The following is a 16,573-nucleotide window of genomic DNA, read 5'->3' as shown; positions in this document are numbered from 1 at the left end:
GGAGAAATCACCTTTTTCTGTTAGTGATAGCTCAAGCATTCCTGATGGTTAGCCCCTCTGGACTAAAGTTAGTCTGTGAAATTGCTCTCCATGTTTATATGTTATGTTTCAGTTAACTAAAACCATTTCCTTAAAAAAAACCAACAAACACACACACACCAACCCCCCAGAAACCCAACAAAACCTACAATCGTAACCAACTTGGATAAACAGGGAGCTCCAGTGTAGCTTAACCCATATATGTCCATCCAACCCAATGAAATGCATCTGAAGGTGCCGAGAGAGTTGGCTGATGTCATTGCAGTGATACTGTCATCTTTGAAGGATCATGACGAGTGGGGGAGGTCTGCGTTAACTGGAAAAAAGCAAATTGTGCACCCATCTTGAAAAAGGATAACAAGGACAATCCAGAGAGGCAGTCAATCAGCCCTATCTCAGTTGTTACGAGAATCATGGAATTGGACCTCTTGGAACTTATTTCTGGGCACACAAAGGAGAAGGTGGTTAGGAATAGCTGGCGTGGATTTACCAAGGGTAAATAGTACTTGACCGATGTGATTGCCTTTTATAATGAGATGAGTAGATCTGTGAATGAGAGAACACAAGGGGGTCACCAACCTTGACTTTAGCAAGCCTTTTGACCTTTTCTGCGACACCATCCTTGTGCGATAGTCTGGATTGGTGTACTTGCTGATACGTAGGAAAACTGGATCGTCAGGTGTAAAGGATAGTGGCTAAGGGTTCATATTCTACCTGGAGCCTGGTTAAAAGTGGCATTCTTCAGGGTCTGTCTTGTTTAATACCTTTATCGGTGACCTAGAGAGGAGATGGAATATGCTCATCAAGTTTGTAGACAACACCAGACTAGGGTGTGCAGTCAATGCCTGCGAAAGTGTATTCAAAAGGACTTGGCCTGGAGGGATGGTCTGATAGTATTATGTTCTGCTTCTGGAATAGGCTAACCTCCTGCAGTGGTACTGGCGCCTTGATGGTGATGAAGACTTAACCCCATTCTGGTCTGCATCAGTAAGAGCATAGCCGGGATATTGAGGGAAGAGATCATTCCCCTCTCTTTGGCACTTGTTGCAAAAAAGCACTGAGCAACATGGTCTGAATTCAGTGCTAACCCTGCTTAGAGGAGGAGGTTGAGCGAGGGGACCTTCTGAGGTTTGCTTCCACCTGAATAATTCTGTGATTACTTTAAATTATATTTAAGGTTCTCAAAATGTGCCCTCTTTTGTGTTCAAGTGTTCAGGTTGTTACTTTCAAACCTTCATGTGTAATCCTGAAGGACTGTTCCAGGGGTTTCATGTATAAACAAAGACATTAAATATTAATCATGATAAAATTGTATGATAGCAACATAGTAGGGTATGATACAGATCTGAGCTTTTTTTTTTCTTTTTTCAGTGATTTTTTTTGGCGTTCATTCGTTTGAATCTTTGGAAAATTGGTTAATACTTCTTCCTTGGTTCCTCATCCACAAAGTGGGGATAGTACATTCTCTTTGTCATCCTTTCTCACCCATGTCATCCTCAGTTTTGAAATCTCTAGTTCTGCTTCTGAGCCCATTCTGTGTAAATCTGTGTCTTTGCAGAGTCAGAAAGTTATTATTTTTCTAGATCGCTTACACTGTGTACAGATGCTCCCTTTCTTTGTAGGTCCCTGATCTCCAGCTGCACTGCAATACAAATGTACTTTGATACATGAATTTCTCTCTGCTTTAGCTAGCAAACCAGTTAATGCAGGATGACTGTAGCTGGAGCTGTGTTGCCCATTTATTACAAGCTTTCGGTGTCTTACCCCCTATAAATGTTTTTGCATTGAAAGGCTCTTCCTGAAAATCACTAGTTGTAACTGTTAACCAGTTGCATGCTCATGTTCAAACAGAGTTGACAAGCGGCATCTTCCCCTTTGCCAGAGATGCTTTGTCACCATGCTGGCTCATATTCCAATGGCCTTGTGTTGCTTCATAGATAATAATGCAGAGCAAATTGTATTTGTATCCTTTTCTCAAACGAAAAGTAAAACTTTAAGGAGTCCTGGAGTGTCTGACCTTTTTGTTACAAATGCTTAAAGGGACACCAGTAATCTGTGTGTGAGATGACAAATTGAAAGGGAATTATTTTGCGTGGCTTCTCCTCTGGCTCTTGTTCTGTATGCTTCACCGTGTTTTGGACAGTCGTTTTCATTGATTGGTGAGCTGAACACATCCTTTCACATGCAGTGCAAGATGTTTTGGGGTGCAAATACACTGATTAATCAAGGAAACTGAAAAGTGAGACGAATATTGCAAGCACTAAAAAGAAAAGTCAAAATACAAGGGGTATATGTAGTTGTTTGCGTTTTGTTTCTTACTGGACAGCAGTGGTGGAGCTTGCCAGTGCATTAAATTAGTAGGCGGTAACTCATATGGTGTACGTCATGGTTTGCTCTATCATCAGTTTATATTATGTCAAAGCTTGCCATTAGCTGACCTTCAACCTCTTCAGGGACTGAACAGTTATTTCCCTCCTGTATTAATGTAATTTGTAGTTTCTTTAAAGCTTGCCTGTTTCAAAATCACTTTTATTTTGATTCATCTGGGGATTAGATCCACTGTAAAGTAATAATAATTTGAATAATTATTGTTGCTTTCAAGGACTTAAAAACTGTTTTTCCTCAGCTGAATTCTTGGATTTAAGTGTGAGAAATTGTATTGTGTTGCCTAACACTTTTGTATTCACAACTTGCACAGATTTATTTCAAGTGCTAGCATTTTTGTAACTTTCGGGAGTAGAGACTATAACATTTTCAGATAAATCTGTAATATAAAAAACTGAAAGCTGAGCACTTCCAGTTTGCATGCTATAAACTAATTAATTGTACAGCTAGTGGTTATGTTCCTTAGTCAATGTTAGTGGGCTTCTCTCAGGGTTTGCTGCAGGGAAGCTGAGCAAATGAAAAAAGGCAGTAGGACAGTGAGCTGTTGTAGTTTTGAAATGGAAGTGTAACTGAGGTTCTTCCTATCTCCTAGCTGGTAGAGAAGAGTTCTGTAAATACTTCTAATTTATCACTGTGGATGGAAGTAAATTAATTTTATGACTAATTTATCACTGTGGATGCAAGTAAAAATTTTTTAAGTTGTAGTATCACAGGTTTGCTGTGAATTCTTTTGCTTTCCCTTTTTAGTAATGTTTTTAGTTTGCAGCTAGTTTTTTGGGGGGTATGCTTTTTTAACATATAACTTAAAAAAATTATTGCATTTTCCACTCCAGACAATTTAGAGGGTTTTTATTGCTAAACTTTCCTGTACTTTGTTTATTGCCTTGTTTTAAATTGACATTGCCGAATTTTGATGGTACAAGTGCCGCCTTACCAGAACTGTTAGTGACTGTTGGAAAAGCACAATGCAGCACATGCAGTTGTGTTCACACAAAGCGAAGAATAAACCTCTGTCTGTGAGTGTTCATTGATTTCAATAGGCTTTTCAGTAGCTCTGCATATTACAATTCTTAGCACCTAGAATACATTCATATTCATTACGGCAGTACAGTTCAGCCCCTGCTTGTGACTTGATTCCGCCCCCCCTCCCTCCCCCCATCCCCTCTTCTACCAGAGCATGAAGTAGAATTATTTTTCTAGTACTAGTAATGTGTTCTAGAAGATGTTACAGCTCTTTTCTCAGAATGATTGAAAATGCATCTTTCAGCTTCTTCCATCTTGTAAGAAACATGTTAAATACTAGAAATACTTAAAGCTTTTTGGAATCTTTCATGATGACCCTTGTGGCTGTTGAGACTGTGAGGTGCTGGGCATGTATGGCATGCAATCGTTTGTATGAACAATTAGTGGAAGAACTAATTGGTATGTAGTAGTGCCATCTTTTAAAAATACGAATACTTGCTTCTTTGTTTGAATGTACGAAGGATGGGGTGGGATTGGTTCTTTGGATGCTAGATGTCTGTTTAAAATGTTTTTTTGTTTGCTTATAACTTGGCTTTATTGTTTGAACGCTCGTTTAAACCAAATACTTTTCAGTAGTCTGCCCATATTTTATTGTAAGAAATTGTAGTTATCTGTCTCTTTGAGTTTAGACTTACTGATAAGTGTGTTTTTCACTTATGCACATAAACAAAAATAGTCTACTTGAAAATAATATTACAAGTGTGTAGCAAATAATTCCTGTTTCATTCACTCACAACAAAATCTGTAATTGGGTATGATGTTCGTTGCCCTTATCTCTAACATACAATTAACATCCCTATGAAATGAAACAGGCTCCTCTTTCTTTTTAAAAAAAAAAAAAGTACATTTGACAGTGTGAATTAATTGGGCCCATATGTTTATTTGAAAGACTTCATGTTTAAGATACCTGATATCCCAATAATGAGAAGTTCAGCCAGCTATTTAGTTTGAGCATTTTATTCATTTAATGTTAATATATGACATATTACCTTTGTAGATGAACCAACTAGTCCTAGTATTGACCATGATATTGCACACATTCCTGCTTCCGCTGTTATCTCTACATCTGCTTCTCAAGCACCAGCTATAACAACTGTTCCTCCCAGTCCCACATCTCCAATCCCTTTAATTCGGCGACAGCTTTCACATGATCATGGTGAGTGTTGATTTAATTTTTTTTTCATGCAACTTTTTCCTTTTGCGCTCTGGAGAACAGGAGTGAAAATTGTAAACTCTTCATTGCTTAAAATAAATTGTAAAAATATGATTCAGGTTCCTACCTGCTCAAAAATTTCTATTTGTTTGTAGAATCTATCCGGCCTAGTGTCCTGGATAGCCAGCCTGCCACAAAAACTGAAAGATCAAAGTCATATGATGAAGGACTGGATGACTACAGAGAAGAGGGAAAATCGTGAGTTCATGAAAAATATCAGTTAATTTGGAGATCTGTTTTTTGAAGCGTATAAAATCTCATTTTAACATTTGTTTTTCTCCCAACAGATCCATTAAGCATGTATCTAGTTTAAAGGGGATTAAGGTAGGTAAATATGTATATAACAACTCCTAAGTACTACACATATTACTGCAACAAGTTGTATGAATTACACAACTCCATTTTACAAAGTAATGTGTTAAACACAGACATGAAGTTTATTGGAATTGCTACTCATCAAATTGTTCATGCTGTATGCAGCGCATAAGTAAACATGGTCTCTGTTTTTTTCTAGGCTCACCCACATAGTCCTTGATTTCCATTTTCCTCAGCGTCTGTAAACAAAGCATATCTATGGCGTGCTTTTGTAAAAACTTACTAATGAGAGTCTAAGGCTCCTGCAGTTTCTCAAAGTATTCTTGGGATGTGTAAGGTCACTATTGTTGTATGGAAACTTCAGAAATTACATTTTCCCAGGAGGATATTCCTAGGGGCATCTTTAAAGTGAGAAATATCTTGAATGTAAGGATTGTAAAGAAATGAGTTTAGAAGTACATTGTGGTGTTCTTTCTGTGATGTTTTCTTTAGGTTGCAGACAGCCAGAAATCTTCAGAAGACTCTGGTTCCCGAAAAGATTCTTCTTCAGAGGTCTTTGGCGATGCCTCCAAGGAAGGATGGCTCCATTTTCGTCAGCTTGTTACAGACAAAGGAAAGGTAGCTGCCATTTTTTGTTTTTTAGCCTAGCACAAATATTACGCTGGTGAAAAACTAAGATAAGAAACTAGAAGCCTTCCTGTTTTGCTTTTTTAATTAATTTTTTGGGGGTATGAGCATCAGTAAGACTGGCAAAATTTTAGACCTCTTAGAACATTGACTTTAGTGAATTCCTCAGCTTCTTTTACAGACTGCTTTCTAAACTGTCTTAATTTTACATTTCAAAGCATCTGTGAAGTAAATGCATTTCTAATGAGTAAGTAAGTTGTAAGAATCAGTCCCTTGATAATTGTAGTTTGTGACCTTTTTTCCTTTTTGCTAATAATGAAAAAAGCTGTAATTTTCGTGAATGTTGTGGAGTTAAGTTCAAATTATCCTTCTGCACAAGTACTGGCCAACACTTAAAGAAAATTGGGAGTCTGGAATTGCAGTGGTGTGTAAATGTGAGTCTGACTTCCATGAAGTTTAAAAAGCGTGGGCAATATTTTTTGCTATATTTGTGTTAATGCCCCTGTGAAATTCTAGTCACATTCTGTTTCTTGCTGCTGTCATATGTGAACACACACTTAATGGGCTATCAGGGAGGGCAGGCTATTGAGCAATTCATTCCTCTAATGGAGAGCAATTAGTGAATCCCACTTTTGTATAGTCTTTCCACCGGTCATTCTTAAGAATGGTATAGGTAGGTGGTTAGTCTTTCTATTTAAAACTTCTGGAGGTAGTTTTTGTAATCCAGAAACGTTCATTGTAACGCATAGCAAACTAACATATCGATTGGTGTTTTTCAGCGAGTCGGTGGGAGCATTCGGCCATGGAAGCAATTGTATGTTGTTCTTCGAGGTCATTCACTTTATTTATACAAGGATAAAAAGGAACAAGTGACCCTGTCTGAAGAAGAACAACCTATAAGCATCAATGCTTGTTTGATAGACATCTCATACTGTGAAACCAAGAGGAAAAACGTATTTAGGCTCACCACATCAGACTGCGAGTATCTGTTTCAAGCTGAGGACAGAGATAATATGTTAGCATGGATTAAAGCAATACAAGACAACAGCAACTTAAATGATGAGGTAATCGTGTAATATATGACACAGAAGCCATAGTTCTTGTCTTTTAATTAAAAATTGTATTTTCTTTTAATTAATACTTCTACAAAAGAAATCATTTGCAGTTAAACAATAGACCAAAATGTGTACAGGAACATGCAAGAAAATGAGGTGAAAGGCAAAGTAATTGAGTAAATAAATTGACTTTAAAAAAAACTGACATAGGCAGAGAGTAGACTTTGGAAATAGATGAATTAATATTATTGCTGATTTGACTAAAGATACACTTTAGGGATTTCTGACACATCAGTTTAATATAATCTTTTTTAAAAGATAATTGCAGGATTAGAACCAGTCTATTCTGTTTTCAGACTTGCATAGCAAAGTGGTGTGTGCAGTGGTACAGTGCAGGTTTCTCAGTAGTTAAAAAGTGAAACATTGAAGGATGACTGTTTCTCTGATTAAATGTTGATGTTTCTATGAATTAAAACAGTAATGCTAATTGCAAAAGGCAAACATATACTATTGTACATAACACATCAATATCTGTCCCAATATTGTCCTCTGCATTTTCATTTCAATGATGAGCTACTGAGGAATGTTTTTGTCTGTGGTCATGTACATCTGCTCAGATTTGAAATCATTACCCAAAGGAAAATGAATTAATAAACATTATTAGACAGATGGATAAAAGCACATTTGAATTCATGGCTGTTTTACCTGTATGTGTAGCAGTAATTAGTTATATAAGTACTGTGTGCACATAGGATTGGATTTTTCATAGTAGGGTGTGTTGACTTGCATGTGTTCTATTTAAACTGACTTTCAATTTAACAGGATTTAATGAGATTGTATTGCTTTGAAACAAAGTCTAAATAGCAGCATTTAATTTGTAATTACTCACTTTAGTGTTCCACATGGTTTTTAAATATTCTGTCCTTATTGTTGTCAAGGACTGCCTATTAGATTTTTTTTTTAGTTGTACTGAAATGTTAATTTTTCATATGTAGTCTGTTGACAGGAAGAGTTGTTCGTATTCTGAAAGTAAAAATATTTGTTGTATTTTATAAGATTGTAAAGTAGATCTCAATTTGTTTTATAGGATACTGGTGTCACTAGTAGGGATCTAATTAGTCGAAGGATTAAAGAATACAGTACAATGATGAGGTATGTGAATTATATGCTGCCAGTAGTTTTTGTAGACTTCTTATCTAGCTTCTTTTTACTGAAGTGTAATGCATCTTATTTCAGTTCTTCAAGCAGCAAAACAGAGCCATCTCCTAAAACACCTCGCCAGAGTCTAAGTATCAGACAGACTCTGCTTGGAACTAAAGCAGAACAGCGGACCCAGAGTCCACATTCTCCTAAGGATGAGTCTGAAAGGAAGCTTCTCAGTAAAGGTTTGTATGTAACTGAGCAGTCACTTTTAATCAACCACTTTCGCACAATGCAGTCTTGAATTTAAGCCACGAGTGAATTCTGTTTTATGTTACGGACAAATGTCCATTTGCTCCTGCTGTGGTACAGATTGTGTAACTAAATTGCAGATGTTAAGTAAATTTCAAATCTACTGAAAGAATATTTCCAGCAATACTTGAATTAGATGGAAGTACTATTGTATTAGGCAACTTGCAGTACAGGATAAATGGGAATTGTAATTTGCTACATGAATTGTATAGGAGAGGTAAAGAGAACAACTGAACTTTTTATCTAATTTTTTGATAATACTTTTAAGTGTTTGAGTCCTGTTTGGAATGATTTGGGAATGACTAACATCTGGTAATTTTTGAAAGAGTGAGTAGGTCTCCACAAGTGTGAGCATAGCTGTATAGTTTCATAGGTATTTTGTGCAGCACTGTGATTCAGTAGAAGAGACTTAATCTTACTTTACTAAATGTAGATTTTAATTTTTTAAAATGTAATTTATGTACCTTTAGTCTTAGAATGATGAAATTCTACAATGCCATCTAGCAACTTGCTTTTCTAAATCTGGGGTGTATGTTCAAATGTATCTTTTTGAAGATCTTACAGAAGAGTAAAAGAAGGTATGTTTAAGACAGACTAATATTTAGTGAGTTGTTGCAAGAAGCCGGGCCAGTAAAAGAGGTAAAAATGCAGTAGGTGTCACTTAATCTTTGCAAATCTGTTACCTGTATTCACAGTAGGTTTTGTGACTTAAATGTTCTTATTTTTCTTCTTTGTTTCCTTGTTTGTGTTATATGAACAAGAAAAAGATGAGACAAGCCCACCAAAAGACAAGGGAACGTGGAGAAAAGGCATTCCAAGCATTATGAGGAAGACATTTGAAAAGAAGCCATCTGCTGTAGGAACATTTGGTGTTAGACTAGATGACTGCCCCCCAGCTCATACCAACAAAGTATGGAAGAACAGTTTTTCTTTCCATTGTGATTTTAAATTTTTTTTTTTATGAATTACTTTAAAATGTATATATAACTTTTCTTTTTCTTCAGTATATTCCACTGATTGTTGATATATGCTGCAAACTGGTTGAAGAAAGAGGTCTTGAGTACACAGGTATTTACAGAGTTCCTGGAAATAATGCTGCCATCTCAAGTATGCAAGAAGAGCTCAACAAAGGAATGACTGACATTGATGTTCATGATGATGTAAGTCTTCAATCACACTATTTCCAGGCTGAACTCCCAAAAACTTCTGGTTGTGTTGTGATGATAGAAGTATAAAGCATGTCTGTCCTTTTCTTCTAAATGTGTAGAAATGGCGAGACTTGAATGTGATAAGCAGTTTGCTGAAATCCTTCTTCAGAAAGCTCCCAGAACCCCTTTTTACCAATGGTAAGTTGTTTACATTATGATTTTGTCTTTGGGAATTACTGTTGAACAGCTATCTTACAACTTTCAGACGATTTGAGAGAAAATCCAGTGGAATCATCCTAACTCTGGAATAAATGCCCTCTTTCTTCCTTAAATAGCAGGGAGTCATGGTGATCATAGAGCTTAAGAATGAGAACTGTAAATAGAATTTCTCTGATGGTGAAGGAATTATGAATTTGAAAAAAAAAAAAAAAATGGGTAAAATTTGCAATTTTACTGTTGCAATATTCTATGAAAGCTCGTTGGGGTTTTTTCCCCACTGCCACCTTACTATATTATATACAATATAATGGGCTAATTAATGACTTCCAAAGGTCATTCAAATATGTGCTAGCTGTATTGGGGGGGGGGGGGGGGGGGCAGGGGTGAGTGTGTGTGTGTGTATATATATATATATGATTAATTTCTGCTTTTTTTAACAGACAAATATGCAGATTTTATAGATGCCAATAGAAAAGAAGATCCTGTTGAGCGTCTGAAAACACTGAAGAGACTGGTAAGCTGAAATCAGGTGTGTTGTAGGGGCACTACAAAATCAGTGTTAGATGTTTAATGTTCTGAATAGTGATTGTTTGTTTCAGATTCATGATTTACCTGAACATCATTATGAGACTCTCAAGTTTCTTTCTGCACACCTGAAGACAGTAGCAGAGAACTCAGAAAAGAACAAGGTACCAGAAACAAAAGCATAATGTGTTTTGGTTTGTTTCATTCATTGAGTACAGTTTTTGTGCAGGATTATTTCTATTGAGGTGATAATTTGTTATTATAGATAAAATTAAGGTCTTTGCTATGTTGAGAAGATTTTGGAGTAGACTAAGGACTCCTGCAAAATATGTACCTGTTTAGTGCGAATTAAATTTGTTCAAACCGGTATTAATTCTTGGGGGAATAACTACCTACATCCTAAATTTATCCCAAGTCTGTAAATTTCATATAATCCCATCTAGACACCAATAAGAGTGTGCCTGGGCAGGGCACAGGTGAATGTCTGTGACCTGCATGAAACTATTGACAGAGGCTGTCACATGAGCTTTGTGTGAAGCCTGGCTTTCTGGATACTTGAGTAATTTTTAAGACTAGGGCTTGCTGTAATTACTTGAATGTTTGATGACCCTATAAGTGCTGGTTTGGCTGGTTTTAAGAAAGAAAATTCATGATGTAAAGGGTGGTAGTTCACCACTACAGTGTCTTAGTCCACCACTAAGAATAGCTTTTTGTCATTTTCAGGGGGTGGGGAAGAGTTACTTTTTGTTAACTGCTTCTGTGCACGCTATAATCCTACAGTAAATGCAATAATAATATCCCCTTTTTTTAGCTCTCAGGGAGGGGTAGCTGAATGCAAAGCTGTGCACAATATGGGTGTGCTTATATATGCTTACTTCAGGGCAGGTAACATGGTGGCTTGTTACTTGGCTACTAATGTGCAGGGTACAGGAAAAAAATTAATGCGATTGATGCTATATAGAGAGGAACCTATGGCCAATATTAAATCATTTTAAAGATCAGAAAACACTTCAGTTCAAATGAATATGGTTAGGTTCCAACATCAGTTCTGCAAATAATACCTTCTAGTTAAATGTGAAGGAAAAATGTGTGTGTGTGTACATATATATATATATAAAAAATTTAACAAATTATAACCTTTAGTGGAATTATAGCTGACATTATAAGGAAATGATAGTAAATGTCATTTTTAAGTGCAATGCCTAAAGCAAAGCTTCATTTATCATTTTATGGTTTTGGTGTGCTGTGTAAAAGTTGTTTAAATAATGTTAATATTACAGAATATATACGGCTAGATGAGTGAGGTGATAATATAATTGTATGACTTGTCAAAGGCCACAATTCAAGTCAAAGTAAGCATTAGGGGCTTGTGTCATGTTTGCAACTTCCTTCTGGTAAGCACAAGGACCTTGCCTCCTATATATTATTGGCCTATTCTCTGTCACAACAGTAAACTGTAAGTCAGAGAAGTAAGCAGAAATAAAAGGTAAGCATTCTGCTGCTGCTTTCTTGGAATTATTTGTCAGAGATGTAACATTAAAAGTAAATTATGTGGATGATTAATGTTGTGACATGATCACATAACTCTGAGTCTGTCTCATGAATAGATGTGTTGGGTCTATGACATTAGTTGCTGCCGCCTTCTCTAAAGTAGATGCAAATTGAATGAGCTCTTTGTCAGTAGACATAATACAGTATTTGATTACCAGCTTAATTTTTTCGTGTGTTGTGTAAACATTTTCAGAAAAAAATCCAGGGAACTACTAATGCCTTTTTATTAAAAAAAAAACAAAAAACAAACAAACACTCCCCCCCCCCCCCAAAAAAACCCAAACAAAAAAACCCAAACCACCACAATTCTTAAAACATCAGTGTTTCTAGACAAAACAAATAAGTCTTTATGTGCAGAAAAAAAAAATCCCCCTAAAATTGTAAAGAATATATCCGAGTTCTTGAGTTTTCTGTGCTTGTTTACTTGCAGTGGGTTAAGGAAGGTTGAATACTGCATTGCTGAAGTGTTGGCTGCATTTATTGCAGCTGCATATAGGAGAGTTTTAGTATAGTGTAACATCCTACCTGAGTCAGTAACGTGTCTTTAAAAACCTTTTCTTTGTCTTTACTTAAAGTGGTTCTCAGATATATTAATAGTGTTTTATTAATGTACTTAGCCGATATTATTGTATTTTCTCATTATAAATGCATGATGTAGAAATATTTCATTTCTTAGATGGAACCAAGAAACCTGGCAATAGTATTTGGTCCAACACTCGTGAGGACATCTGATGATAACATGACACACATGGTTACGCATATGCCAGACCAATATAAAATTGTAGAAACACTCATCCAAAAAGTAAGTGGATGCATTTCATTATTTAAAAAATAAGATCATACACAGATCGACCAGCTTTTCTCTTATTGGGCCAGTTTGGGTCTGGTATTTATCCTTCGAACTCCAGGATATCATTTTTAGTAATGTCCATGTTTGATTGTTCCACATTTGGGGTTTGTGTTTCCTGTGGGGTTTTCACCTTTTTTATTTTAAATTGTAGCATGACTGGTTTTTCACAGAAGATGATGCTGAAGAACCTCTTGTAAGTATTGTGTCATAAATATTTGTGTTCTTGTTATCTTAGTTTAGAATCTGCTTCTGCTGCCTCTAGAATGTCTATATATTTCTTATTACATCACTGTATGGTTTGCTCTTCAGAAGCACCTTTTTAGCTCTCCAGTCCTTGCAGTAATGATTTTTTTTTTAAAAAAAAAGCAAGCCATGCATTTGTTTTAAAAGCATAAAGCAAAATGGGAAAATAAGAACACATGAGGAAAGCGTGTCCTCAGGTGAATAATGCAATTTTCTAAATGCTGTTGAATCATAATGAACTATTTGTGAAACGATGATGAAGACATCTTTGTTTATTAACTATAGACAACAGTTCAGGAGGAAAACACTGTAGAATCTCAGCCAGTGCCAAACATAGATCATTTACTCACCAACATTGGAAGAACGGGAGTATCTCCTGGAGACGTATCAGGTAACTCATGCCTGGACAGTGTTGGTCCATAGGCTAGAATAACCTACTCTGTTAACTCACTGTAATTCTCTCTTCCTATTTTCTTTTACTAATAAACTGTTTTTCTCTCTTCCAAAAGATCATTAACACTTCTTAAAGACTTGAATTGTTGATAATCATGCATGATATAATTTGGAAAACTTTGTTGTCTAACAGGAATATAATCATTAAAAGATGAGGCTTGCACATACTATTTTATTTATTCACAGTAACCCATGTAATCATCATCGTGAGGTGAAGCAGATATGCTGCTGCAAAGTGGTTTGTTGTGATGGCAGAAAGACTGATCTTTCGTGGTGTTGTAATATTGCTCCTTCCCAACGTTAGGAATGCGAAAAATCGAGTTATGTTTTCTTGTTAAGTGATGGACACTTTAATAAGTATGTTGCAGTATGTCTATACTAAAGCTGATTTCCTTCTGTTTATAAATGCCATCCTCTTTTGTGGCTAAGGACAAGCATTGCAGGCTCTTTTTTGGTGACTTTCCCCCCCCCTTCCTTCACTATGCTATTGCACTAACCCAGCATGTTGTATCCCACAAATGTTATCCCTTCGTCTCTAGCTTTTGTTTCAGTTTTCAAAGGGTTGTTCAGCACTTACTGAAACAGTCACTTTATACTGATGTTGTAACAGGCGAAGTGGGAGGAGTCTATCACACGGTGATGTCATTAGTGGATTCTGTGATGTCACTGATGGACAGCTGGAACTGTAGGAAGAAGGAGGACTGTTGCCCACACTGTAGCTGCCTTGTCTGCAGAAACCCCCGTTTCTTGTAAATGGAAAAAAAAAAAGTTGATCTGTGCTGTAAATTTTCTTTTTAAGAGTATTTTAAACAGATCAATGCTACTTTTTAAAAGTTTTTCTGCTGTTTCTTGTTATCTCTGAAGCAGACCCTGAGGAGAAATAGCATGGTATGGTCTACCAGTCTTTCTAGTCATAAAGCATTAGCCATGTGTCAAAAAGGGGTGTGGCAGGGGGCTCAGCCCTTTCTTCGTAGGGAGAAAGTCCCTAAAGCTGGAACACATCCAAGTTCATATTTTTTAGCCATTGTGCTAGCCCCTTCCTACCCCCTTTATAACTGTATAATCTTGGGTTTTGCGAGACAGTAAAACTATGGTGTCCATCTTTCATTTCATAATAGCGCTTGTTATAGAAAAGTACAAAACTGGTAGCTGCTGAAATCTAGTCAATTCAAAAATAAAATTTTACCTATACATAGTCAGAGGTGGAGAGAGTTGTACAATTGGGGTTTTACTACAAAATATGACTTAATTCCTTTAAAAACTCACAAAAAGAATATGGCTACATGAACCATGATTTGTACCTAGGGCAGCCAACAGTACTAAGACATTCAATTTTGCTTTGTGTATCCTGAATCTCAGGAGAGTACATGTACGATCCTGAAAAGGTGTCTCAGCTGCGGTTTTGCAGGGGCTGTATACTTAAAACATCAAATAAACATTAGTATTTCTGTTTTTTATTTAGAAGAACAGGGCTCCTTTGCCATTCCTATCATTGAGCTGGTTCTGCCTACAATTCACAGCATCCTTTCATGGCGGTGGCTTTCTGTGGTGCAGCTTGCATCTTTGTGAGCTCTGACTATTCACTCTGTTCTGGTTTTTATTTGCTTCACATTTTGTTCTGTGCTTGTCTTTTTCCATAAGTCCAGCATTGTCTGTAGCAACAACAAAAAAATTGCACAGAACTGAGCAGAATTGTTTTTTTAATTTTTCCACAGATTCAGCTACTAGTGACTCAGCAAAATCTAAGGTAAATCATTTTGTGAAATGATGTCATTACAAGCTTCTGAAATCTGTTAAATATTTGCTTGCTTTATTAAATCACTTATAGGCAGATGTACTATAGAGCTTCTGTAGAATTTTTTGAGTAAGTGGTAATACTGTTTTGAAGTGTTAAATTGGAAAAGTATCACTTGTTTGCAGTTAACTGCATCTGCCAAAGCAGTCAGCTGTACACATAAACAGCTTTGTTCCAAACTCTCGCAATTGTGAGCACTTACTTCCTTTCTGCATATCATTTAGTAGAGGTAAATGTATATAGTATGTTCCCTGTCATTGTTGGTGTACTACTTACTGCAAGACAGTATTTGTGTTTCCCTATTTCACTGAGAAAAGTATACATAGAATTTAGCCTTTTCTTCCTCAGAAGGTAATAGCTTCTCCTCTTACAGGAAGCCAAAGGTTGTGCTTAAAGGTTGTATGCAAAATTCCCTAGGAAGTATTGCTGTGCTTGGGAGGATAGCCTAGTAGGTGGGGGTGAATAAGACTGGAACATGGGCAATAGTTCAGTCCTCAGTTTAATGACAGAGTTGTCATCTGACCCACGGACAAATCTTTCAGTCTCTTAAGCTGTTGTCGTTCAATGGTTGCTAGCACTGGATGTCTGTAGCACTGGGTGATAAGGCAGCAGGCAGCTGACCTCAGTCAGCTGTGAGCACATGATACAGCTTTATTCTGGCATGCATTCTAGGTGTATCACTGATGCCCCCCTTTGAGGTGAGAACAGGACTTAATGCATCCTTCTAGTTCATCGTTTTGATGCCAGGCCAGATGCTTGGTAGCTCAGCCACTGCCTCAAAAAAGCCCAACTTCCAGGACACCAAGTCACACTGCCTGTGGCAGGACTCTGCACTGTTTGCAGGTTGCCTCTCGCTGAGCACCGCCTGCAAGCAGCACAGAGCAACAGCATCGGTCAGACCACGGTCACGGGCCTGAGAGCAGCAGTGCAGGTGCCTGCAGGTTGCCTGGGTCAGGAGCCTGCTCACTGCTCAGCCAGTCGTGCTTGCAGCCAGACACGTTCCAAGTGGAGCTCCAGCTGGCTGCATTGCTTGATACCCTTCTTGGTGAGAAGGACATGTACCTGTTCCTAACCCATGGAAGAAAAGTGTGCAGAGCTCACCCATCCTTTATGGGGACGGTAGCTAATGCAAGAGTGCCATTTGAGTAATGAGAAGAATTACTGTGGTCACTTGGAAAATGGTAGACCCCAGCACCCAGTCAGTTTTGGATTGGCACTTGCTTGCTGGCACAGCGATTCAGAGGTGTCACCTGCCGTCCGGGTTCTTTTGCACTGCCTATAAGCAGTCATTGTACAGGATGCCAGGCAGTTACTGTAGGGTAGTCATTGTGCAGGCTTCTCAGATGTTTTTTTCCCTGGGGGCTCTCAGCAAGACTTAATGCTTGTCTTCTGTCCACCCTGTCCTGATCTCTGAGCTCTGCATCAAGAGTATGGGATGTTCTCTGTCATGGAGCAGGAGGTTCTGGATAACCAGGAATATTTTTGTGACTGTTGGTTGAGTAGAAGCTTCTCCCAACTCTTCCCTGCCCATATTCTTGTCAACAAATTAGTCCACCGTTGCTGAGGCTGTCATGGTCAATATAGCCACTGTATTATTGTATGGCTCTTCAACCTTGGCTTGTGAAGTCCTAGAATCAGAGAGTAGTTTGGGTTGGAAGGGTCCTTAAAGATCATCTAGTT

At 37.4% G+C, this 16,573-nt stretch overlaps 1 protein-coding gene across 6 annotated transcripts in view; it reads left to right on the top strand.

Annotated features, from left to right (window-relative positions):
• The window catches only part of ARHGAP21 (Rho GTPase activating protein 21), a 124,324-nt gene that overhangs the window by 103,651 nt on the left and 4,100 nt on the right, over positions 1-16,573 (top strand). For 4 of the 6 annotated variants that reach the window (XM_069777095.1, XM_069777086.1, XM_069777079.1 and 1 more), the window contains 16 exons: positions 4,445-4,603; positions 4,756-4,858; positions 4,948-4,984; positions 5,468-5,593; positions 6,382-6,666; positions 7,745-7,809; positions 7,894-8,042; positions 8,871-9,019; positions 9,114-9,269; positions 9,377-9,455; positions 9,917-9,990; positions 10,076-10,165; positions 12,229-12,354; positions 12,554-12,595; positions 12,931-13,036; positions 14,814-14,845. In XM_069777095.1, coding sequence (XP_069633196.1) covers positions 4,445-4,603; positions 4,756-4,858; positions 4,948-4,984; positions 5,468-5,593; positions 6,382-6,666; positions 7,745-7,809; positions 7,894-8,042; positions 8,871-9,019; positions 9,114-9,269; positions 9,377-9,455; positions 9,917-9,990; positions 10,076-10,165; positions 12,229-12,354; positions 12,554-12,595; positions 12,931-13,036; positions 14,814-14,845 — 1,778 coding nt within the window. The remainder of the gene's footprint in view (positions 1-4,444; positions 4,604-4,755; positions 4,859-4,947; positions 4,985-5,467; positions 5,594-6,381; positions 6,667-7,744; positions 7,810-7,893; positions 8,043-8,870; positions 9,020-9,113; positions 9,270-9,376; positions 9,456-9,916; positions 9,991-10,075; positions 10,166-12,228; positions 12,355-12,553; positions 12,596-12,930; positions 13,037-14,813; positions 14,846-16,573) is intronic. The other 2 variants (XM_069777119.1, XM_069777103.1) reach the window with 1 other exon arrangement.

This window comes from Haliaeetus albicilla, chromosome 2 (assembly GCF_947461875.1).
Source record: "Haliaeetus albicilla chromosome 2, bHalAlb1.1, whole genome shotgun sequence".
Lineage (NCBI taxonomy): Eukaryota > Metazoa > Chordata > Aves > Accipitriformes > Accipitridae > Haliaeetus > Haliaeetus albicilla.
This window is presented reverse-complemented; position numbering and strand designations above follow the sequence as displayed.